At 39.4% G+C, this 9,366-nt stretch overlaps 1 protein-coding gene across 1 annotated transcript; it reads right to left on the reverse strand.

The window, feature by feature from the left end:
* Positions 1–407: 407 nt before the first annotated feature.
* On the reverse strand, positions 408–7,716 carry LOC137979621 (macrophage scavenger receptor types I and II-like). The gene is made up of 6 exons (XM_068826931.1): positions 7,363–7,716; positions 6,607–6,758; positions 4,811–5,026; positions 4,269–4,397; positions 2,812–3,048; positions 408–1,106 (listed from the first exon to the last, which is right to left on the reverse strand). The coding sequence occupies exons 1-6, from the start codon at positions 7,622–7,624 to the stop codon at positions 942–944; spliced, it is 1,161 nt and encodes a 386-aa protein (XP_068683032.1). The 5' UTR covers positions 7,625–7,716; the 3' UTR covers positions 408–941.
* Positions 7,717–9,366: the final 1,650 nt, after the last annotated feature.

Here is a 9,366-nt window from a genome sequence, read left to right on the forward strand (position 1 = left end):
TTATGGAGCGAAGATTTGGATTTGTCATCTTCTGTTCTCAGAAGCTATCCTTGGTTCTCTCCTCGCCTCAAGCATGGTGATGATGATCGTGGCAGCCACGCGATATTTTGTCTCACACTGTGATGTTGCCCTATTGTATTTGAATTCAGAACCATAACTGAATAAAATTAAATGGAGTATGATAGCCTGAATTACACTTCCGTTGATCATAATTAACGTTGAGTGTGAACACGGCTGAAGACTACATGTAGTTCTATATTGTTAATCGCAAACCAAATATCATAAACCGGATACATTAATTATTTCAAAAAACACACTCATTAGTATCATTTTTATCTTTCGCATGTGAGAATGTAGGTGTCGCAATGGTAACGAACACGATTAGCTAAGAAAACACGAGCTTCCTCTTCATTGTGAGATACTTTTGTGCTTTAATATAATTCCTATCTACTACATTAACATTTTTATTGCAAATTTTACATTATCATGATTTGTTTTTCATAACTTTCATATCTTGTTTCATGTTACACAACATGCGTGTTTTAGCGGTTGGTGACCACTTTTTCATCATTTCGAAAATGAGCAAAACAAGTTGTTTTAAATCTATACATTTCATCAATATCTATATAATAAACAGAACATTACATGGCCGCTTGATTTGGGAATACCAATGTTATCTTCGAGTGCTTACAGTATCTCTCACTCGTTCGCTTCGCTCACTCGTGAGAGATACTTTCATCACTCGAAGATAAAATTCGTATCCCCTCGCGGCCATGTAATATCGTCTATTTCTGTAGTTATTACTGTTATAAGAAATTAGCTCTTTGCTTAACGTTATCCATAGTTGTCACCAGGAAGGGGTGTTTGTGGGACTTCTTTGAAAGCTGCCAGCAATGTGACATGCACCAAGTGAAAAAGTGTTCTTCCTGGATGCTTTTAGATCAGCACTCCCAAAAGTGAATCGTACAATACATCTTTGAGTCTCCGGTATTTTCAGTACCTGTACAGTCACAACGGTACGTTCTTGTTCCGCCAGTTTCGGTGCTGCTGAGTAAGACGACTTTGGCATCATTTGTTTCACAGTTGGCTCCAATAATTTTCTTGCTCTGTGAATAAATAAACGAATAGATAGAAATAAATAAAGAAATAAAGAAACTTACGAACGAACGAATGAATGAACGAACCGTGACGAAGGAAGGGAACAGTTATCTTGGCCAGGTCAAGCAGGTCCTGTGGAGTCAAGGCACGTCGATCATTTTGTGGTGAAATCCGCAGGTCACGCTTTGCCTGTTAAGTCAGGTCTTTGTACTTTGAGGCATACCAAGTAAAGGCGAGACATTGTGAAGACAAGGCAACAAAAATGAGCCTATTGCAATTGTCTTAGCGAGGACTGCCAACTCGAACGCATTTCTTAATTCGTGTCAAGCAACAAATGTTATCAATAAGATAAGAAATAAAGCAAAACCGGGTTGTTTAGAAACGTGGTATTGATGGGTTGAAATTAACAACACTCTCAGGTCCCCTTTCAATAAGAGAGATAAATCTTAATAATAATAATAATAATAATAATAATAATAATAATGATGATAATAATAATAATAACATACATGTTTTTTATAGCGCTCATTTCAGAGCTCAAAGGCGCTTTAAACTATTATTACCACTTCTACTTAGAGCGAGTTTCAATCGAGTGTCGTTAAACTAAAACCAAAGTAATTACTTTGGCCAATCAAAAAGGGTGGAAACAATCCGGTAACCCAATCAAAACTCGAAGTAATTACCCGTAGCCGTCACAAAGCGCGGGAAAATGTACACGCGAAAGCCACGATTGGTTTTGGTTTCAGTTCTGATTGGTTGAAAAAATGGTGCGGGAACTTTAAACCAATCACTGAGTGCAAACCAAAGCAATTCGCTCAGTTGAAAACCGCTCTAACATTACAATATTTTCATACAAATTAAACCCTAATTAAAAGCCTCTTTGAAGAGGAAAGTTATCATTATTCTTAAAAACTATGAGCGATGAAACAGATCTTAGATTGGCTGGGAGTGAGTTCCAAAATTTAGGAGCGCCAACGTTGAATAAAAAAGATCTATCACCGTAAGTCTTCAGATTCGACTTTGGTACCACCAACAGATTTTTTTAAGGAAGATCTTAGATTCCTAATGGGTTGATAAGGTTGAAGAAGATCAGCCAGGTACTTCGGTGCCATGCCGTTCAATGCTTTTTATGTAATAAGTAGAATTTTGTATGTTATCCGTTGCCAGACAGGTAGCCAGTGCAGTCGACGTAAAACTGGTGTTATATCTTAAGTTCTTTTAGTTCTGGACACGAGTCGAGCTGCTCAGTTTCGTATATATTGCAGCCTATAAAGAAGCGATTGTGGTAGACCATAAAGCAGAGCATTACAGTAGTCCAGCTTGGATGTAGTAAATGCATGTACAAGTATCTCGACTTCATCTTGAGGAAGATAATTTCTTATCTTAGCTATATTCGAAGGTTCATATATCTATCGAATATTACCTCTACGTTCTTTGCTTAATACGCCATTTCCGAGTTCACGTCTTCCTCCTCTTCAAAGCGAGTCCAAGTGCGAAGTTTTTGTGATGGTAATTAGTTCTACTTTGCATATGAATGAAAACTAATTTTCATAAGAAAAACTTCGCACTTAGACTCGCTTTGAAGAAGAGGCGAACATGAACTCGGAAATGGCCTATTGGAGACTTCAATGTACTCGCCAGCCACATGAATTCCATGTGGGGCTTGTTCTCGTTTTGCGTACGGGATTAAAGTGTAATTAATTGGAAACCTACACTTTGTTCAGTTACTGAGACATCCGCGGCAGCATAGGGACCAGGAGTTGTTTCAGAGCTCTTTTTCCCTTGATAATTGCAAAGCGTGATGTCACCTCCGGTCGGAGAACTACCGGGTGGAACCTGGGTACCATTGTAGCCAGGAAGGCCTCGTGGTCCAGACTCCCCCGGAGGACCTTGAGTACCATTGTATCCAGGAAGTCCCCTGGGGCCTTGTGTTCGACTTATATTCATAATCTATAAGAAAAGCGAAGTTTTTTCTCAGTATTTTAAAAAATGAAAGGCTGCCCCTCGACATTGGCGAGAGCTTTAAGAGACTTGCAAATAACAGCCACAAATTCCATAGCATTTAGTTTACTGTAAAATGCCGCTTCAAGGGTAACGCTCTCCAACACCTCCCACTTTCAATAGGCTGATCTTCCTGTTAGTACGTACCACACTAGCGGCCCCTCCAGCTGTGAGCTTTCATTCAGTTGCTCCTAATTCCCTTATATTAGGCCAACGGAAAATTTAGGGAACGGGGACTCAGTTGGTAAGTGCAGTGGCCCGGTGGTTCCAGGTCGAACAGCCCGGGTCCAGAGCCTGGGAGAGTCGGCACGTCAAATTTCCTTCCCAGGGCCCAGTTGTTCAAAAGACAGGTTAAACTAACCTTTGGTTAGGCCTAACCGGAGGTTAAATTTCCTAACCGTGAGTTTGTTAACTCGCTGTTACAATTGCGTTGTTCGAAGCGCGGTTAGAGGACAGGTTAGCTAGCCTCGGGTTAAGCGCGTTTAACCCGTGGCTAGCATCCCATAATAAACTATTCGTACAATGTTGCCATGGTGAGCAAGTTGCGAGCTCTGCAAAATGGCTTCCTCAGCTATCTCACGCAAAGCTCGAAAACAACAAGATTGGTAATAAATAAAATAGACTCTCGTCGAAAGCGGTAACGAGCACGCAGCTCTTCGTCTGTGAAATCGTCGATTTCACACTGAGTTCCGGCTCTAAATCTCCTAAATCACAATCTCCTAAATTACAAAACAACAAGTCCGCCATCTTTATTCCTGATTTAACCGGAGTTTAACAATTTAACCCTGCTCGCTCGGTGGGTTAAATTTAACCCACCGTTTAATCCGATGTTAGTGTTAACCTTCCGTTGAACAACGCAACTAACTTGCGATCAAAATTTAACCTCCGGTTGAGGCAATTTAACCTGGGGTTAGAATTTAACTCGCTTTCGAACAACCGGGCCCAGGAGTATAAATGGCAATTAGGTTACTTGGGAGAAACCTTGCCATGAACAAATTTCCGGAGAAATGTCATGCAACAACATATTTATGGTTGCGAGGCAACGGCCCTAAAGAATGCGATTATCCACTAAAGACCAGGACCGCTAAATAGGGGCCAAATAATTGGTTAAAGAGTTAGCAAGGAAAAGTTCTATTTTAACAAGGTAGGCCAACTTTGAAGCCGTTCACCTGTTGAGTGAAGTTTTCCTGAACTTCTTTAAACTTCTCTGAAAGAGCAACCTGGGATGCATTCACCACAGTCCATACCCAGCGAATTTCTTTCATCGTCACGTCCTGTGTTTTCTTCAAATACTCGTCCTGCACAGAAAAAATATATTTCTTAATACTGGATTTTTAAACTAGCAATCATTTTCTCTCAACATTTACTTTTGTAATCATTCTAAATTTTCAAGCAGAGCTTTTTTTTAATCCAAAAAGAAAGATCTTGCTTAAACTAAGAATACTTATGTAATGAGGTAACCGTTGCTTATAAAATTGAGAGGAGAGTTTTATTCGCACTCATGCATTCACACACAGCGTACGTATTGACCGAAATTTGGCCGGATAGTAAGATCATGGACTTTCTTATCTTGGTTTTGTTCTTGACAAGGAGATGAAGGGCAGCATGCAACTTTTGCAACATTGGAGCAATCGTGTTAATTATAAATTTTGCGACACACAAAACAAATTGGCGAGTCTTTTGGGAAAAGCCGTGCAACTTTGCTACCCACCTCTTGAATTAAATTATCATGAAGTTTTCGTATCTGTTTTGACAAAACAACTTGCGATGTATTAACCACACTCCACACTCTGTGAAATTCTTCCTTGGCTTGATTTCCAGCGGACGAAAGTGCCGTGTAGTATTGCCAGTTGGCTTTATTGGCCTCTTGACGAGTTCTGTTGACCAGGCTCTCAAGTTCCTGTATTTTCGTCATGTGCTGCTGGTCCTGCATCAAAATTGAAAACAGACCTCACATATAACCTTCATCAGTTTCAGTTATCAGTTAGACTGGGGATTTTAACCGGTTTTTGTTCCAAACAAAAATATAAAGAGAGAAAATTAAAGGAACCTTTCAGTATGATTACGTACATTGCATAACACAATGCCCTCAGAGCTGAATTCCGACTAAAAGAGCCCAGTGACTAAGTAAAAGGCAAAATGGGGTGCAGACCTCGTGCCGTAGTGAGAACACTAGCCTCCCACCAATGTGGCCCGGGTTCAATTCCCAGACTCGGCGTCATATTTGGGTTGAGTTTGTTGGTTCTCTACTCTCAGCCCGCTCCGAGAGGCTTTCTCCAGGTACTGCAGTTTCCACTCTTCTCAAAAACCAATGTTCAATTTGATATGATTTCTACGTCCAGTGCTAAATACAGTTGACACTTAAATAAAGTCCATTATTATCGTTTAAAAAATTGGTATTTTCCTGTCTTGCCTTTCTTGTCTGTGAAGAGGTGCCGCACCCTTTTAATGTTGTAAAAGCGCAACACTAGAATAATCCTGCAATTTGTGCACCTAAAACACATTTGAAAACAACGACATTTTTTGACGCTCACCTTTCGATTTAAGTTGTTAAACTTTTCGTATTGTGACTCTATTGCGGGTCTTGGTAATGTTTTTTTCTCTTTTATTTTATTACAAATGCAACGAATACACAGATTTACCAATTATACAATAATAACTGCTTACATTTACGATTTTGCTAACGTTTGCAATTACAACATACAGGCCTAAGGTTATTTGCACAAAGCTACTGAAAAACGAACAATACTATCTTCAAAACCACACCACTTTTCCAGAAAGGCACTGCGCTTGTTTGACATGAATGCTATTTATCTTTCTATTTCTATCTCCTCTGCCAACGAGGGTGACAAAATCTTCAAAAAGGGGTTTGGCATTATTTACTGCTTTGCAATAGAGAGAGTATTTACTATTAAAGATAAGATGATTTAGAGTTGAACAAGAAGAAAAACTCTTTAGGACACCATACAGAATTTCTGTGTCGGAAAGGCTTAAGTGATTCTTGGATTAAGACTGATACCATTCAGTAAAATTATTCTTGCTTTTCATCCACGTGATGAGTCGGCCATGTTGATCTACAAAACAGTAGAAAATGGCTTCACAAGTTTTGCATAATAATAGAGTCAAATTCCGAGCCCAAAAGACACTGTTTTGTTCTGTAAACCAATATGGCCGCCGTGACGTCAGATGAAAACCCTCAATTGGTAATGTTGCTTTATAACACATTAAAATATCTTCACCAGAGCCCATGTTACTCATCCTACGTGACTCTTTTCCGGGCCTGCTGTGATAGAATATCTAAAATCCTGCTTTCTATTTACTTTTTGTCTGCGTTCAGCATATCTGATTTGTCAAGAAAAGTTAGAAAAAAAATCATTTTCCCATCCTTCTTTGTGTTGTGTAGAATATTCACACACCCACTGTCACCCTGAGCACAAAAAAATGGAACATTCGTCGGACTCTACTGATAAAAGGATTCCTGTTAAAGAACAAGGCAAGACTCGTTACCTGTCTTGCTAAGTTTGAATTTTTTTCTGCCGTTGAATTGATCACCATCCACAAGTTTTCTAGTTCTCTCTGCATGAATTCCAGCCGTTCAGTAAAGTCCTGGACTTTGTTGTTCAGGCTTCCTTTTTCACAAGGGGAAGAAAGGCTGCTAGCTAAAAACACAGGAAGAGATACTGTCACTAAACTTACGGTATTGCAGTGAACAGTTCTTAACTATGCAACAGTTGTAATTATAGGCGAAGTACACCACTGAAGCTATTCTGTTAATTCTACTTAATTGTCTGTCATTCAGCGAATCTGAATGAAAGAAATAAATAGTCGAATGCCAAAACTAAACTTATTGATACCGGTACTTTAAAACATCATAAAATCTTTATTTAAAAAAAAATAATAATTCCAGTTGATCAATTCAAAAAAGCAGGGTATGTGTCCTATAGGGCGATAAGTGACAGTTCTGTTCGACAGGTTTTAACTTTGCGCATAATGCGCTTTTGAGAATCAGTTTACCGAGAAAATGACTGTTCTATTTTCAGTTGGGATTAGGGTTAGAGGCAAGAAGCAACCTAAGACCTTTCCAAATATGGATAAAAAACATCCATGGTAAAATTTTACTGCGAAGGACCTGCTGGATCAGGACAAAACCGTTTCACTGGATGAGAACTAAATTCATCATCCGTTGGATTTCTTCTCAAAATGATGTAAATGTTTTGATTAAACTCAGCTATTGTAAGCTACAAAATTGTGTTTTCAGGTTACCTTGCGAAGTGACGGGATCTGTTGTGATTGAGGAGCTGCGGAACGTGATACTTAGAGCTAAAACGAAAGTTGCAGCAGCAGTGAAAATGAAGCAGACGCCTAAAACAGCAAACATGAAACTCAACAATCTCGAGAACTGCTTGTTGGAGTTTGCAGAGGGTTCCCATGTTGTTTGCTGCTTGATGTTTGCCTCGCATTTAGTCGCTTTTTTAGACTCCATTTCGAAGCACAGGTTGTCTTGTCCACCTACGATTTCACTCATTGTGAATGAGGGATTAGGGTGTTAATTCTTCGTACGTGCTCTTCCCCTTCTTTGCACTCTTCTCACTAGACAATCAAAATGCTAGAAAAACAGATTTATTGTCATGTGATTTGTATGGTTGACCTCTGTCGAAATAGGTTTCTTATTTAAAGAGGCTTATTACAGCGTTATAACGATAACTTCAGAAGCATGATTGAACAGAAAGCCTACAATAGATCAAGTTTGTTTTTCTTTTCTCACATTTGTTTAATCTCCATCAGGGTTGAAAAATGTCTTCCAATTCATGATCAGTTGTGACAAGATAATTTAATCCGTGTAGCCTACCATCATTCCAGCCAAGAGCATAAGGCCGAGTGTTTTAATTAATGGTGTTAGGCCCGGGCAAACAGTTTCAGCATTTGCTTCACCATGAGTTCGATTTTGTTGCCAGCGATGTTAAAACCGTCTGCCTTTTCCCCTTTCAACCTTGTTGAAACATGTCGACTCGATGTTAAGTGAGTTTAAAAGCCCTTAAACTTTATTTCCTTCAACAACCATTCAACATTTCTTTTGTTTTCGCGAATATTGAATGAAGTTGAAGCCGTTTGCCCCCGTCTTTCTTTCAACATTGTTGGGTCTGCGCGTGCGCACTAATGGGTCTCTCAATGACGTATCCATGTCTGTTTCCATCGTAACAACCACGGCTGCAGCTTGGGAAAGATGTTGAATCAAATGTTGAATGATATGTTGAAACTGTTTGCCCACCCCGTCAGTCAATATCATTCAACAAAATCGAACAGATGTTGAACCAAATTAAATGTTTAAGCCGTTTGGCCGCCCTTAAGGTACCTCATGTCCCCCATGCTGGATGGTGCAAGCAATAGATCTCTCGATAGCATATTTTGGTCGTCATCTTGCAATGGGCCATTTCGCCATTGTTAGCTGCGTCTTTAGCGGTTTTGTTGAAAACCGCCTGCAATGCCATAAAGTTAAACGTTTGCCAAATTAGTTTTTCTTTTGTAAGTGGGTAAATTGTATCCGTGCATCGGCACTTTGCACGAGTCTGTGGTCGAAAATAGCGACTTCGGTCGGCCTTCGTCAATTAGGATCTGGTTAGAGATGTTGCAAATATATCGTGATCTAATAAAGGAGATAGCTTTAACCCCTGTTTATTAACGAAGGATTGTATTGGTCTATAATGGCTCGGGGATATCAAAAAGAAAACTGAAAAATCTGACTCGTCCTCAAATGGGTCAAACCTACCCCCTGTGGATGCACTGTCAGAAAACCATAGAAAAGTCGTGGGAGCTTGTTGGCCGTCAATAACTAGTGAGTTGTTAATTTCTTTCAGAAGGAATAATGAGAAAAAACTTGTCAAAAATTGAGATTATCTTTATTTTATTGGGAAATCAGAATTACATTACATATACGAAACAGTAAAGTGCAATTTTATACAAGCGTGCAAAAAAGTAAAAGATATTCACAAAGTATGAGTATACAAGTATGATGTTTGCCGAAGATCGCCTTCGAGCGAGACAGAAATGGCGTCCACGCAGGAGGGTGAAAAACAGGGAATTTTGGTCGAAATCGCGGGAAAATTACATAAAGTAGAGAGCATCTTTAGAACAATGCGAAATTATCTGGATGCTGGATTGTTTTTATAGCAATTGTCAAGGGTATTCATGTCAAATAAAGGTTAGCGACAAGGTTGTTGTGTTATCATATTAGCAGTCCACGAGGCGTGATCAAACCTTCGGTCAGAA

Source organism: Montipora foliosa, chromosome 12, assembly GCF_036669935.1.
Source record: "Montipora foliosa isolate CH-2021 chromosome 12, ASM3666993v2, whole genome shotgun sequence".
NCBI lineage: Eukaryota > Metazoa > Cnidaria > Anthozoa > Scleractinia > Acroporidae > Montipora > Montipora foliosa.

Coding starts and splice junctions, on each gene's coding strand:
- LOC137979621 (XM_068826931.1), bottom strand. CDS start 7,624: ATGAGTGAAATCGTAGGTGGACAAGACAACCTGTGCTTCGAAATGGAG. Junction 4,398..4,810: donor ATGATAATTTAATTCAAGAG/GTGGGTAGCAAA, acceptor TTTTCTGTGCAG/GACGAGTATTTGAAGAAAAC. Junction 1,107..2,811: donor TCTCAGTAACTGAACAAAGT/GTAGGTTTCCAA, acceptor ATTTATTCACAG/AGCAAGAAAATTATTGGAGC.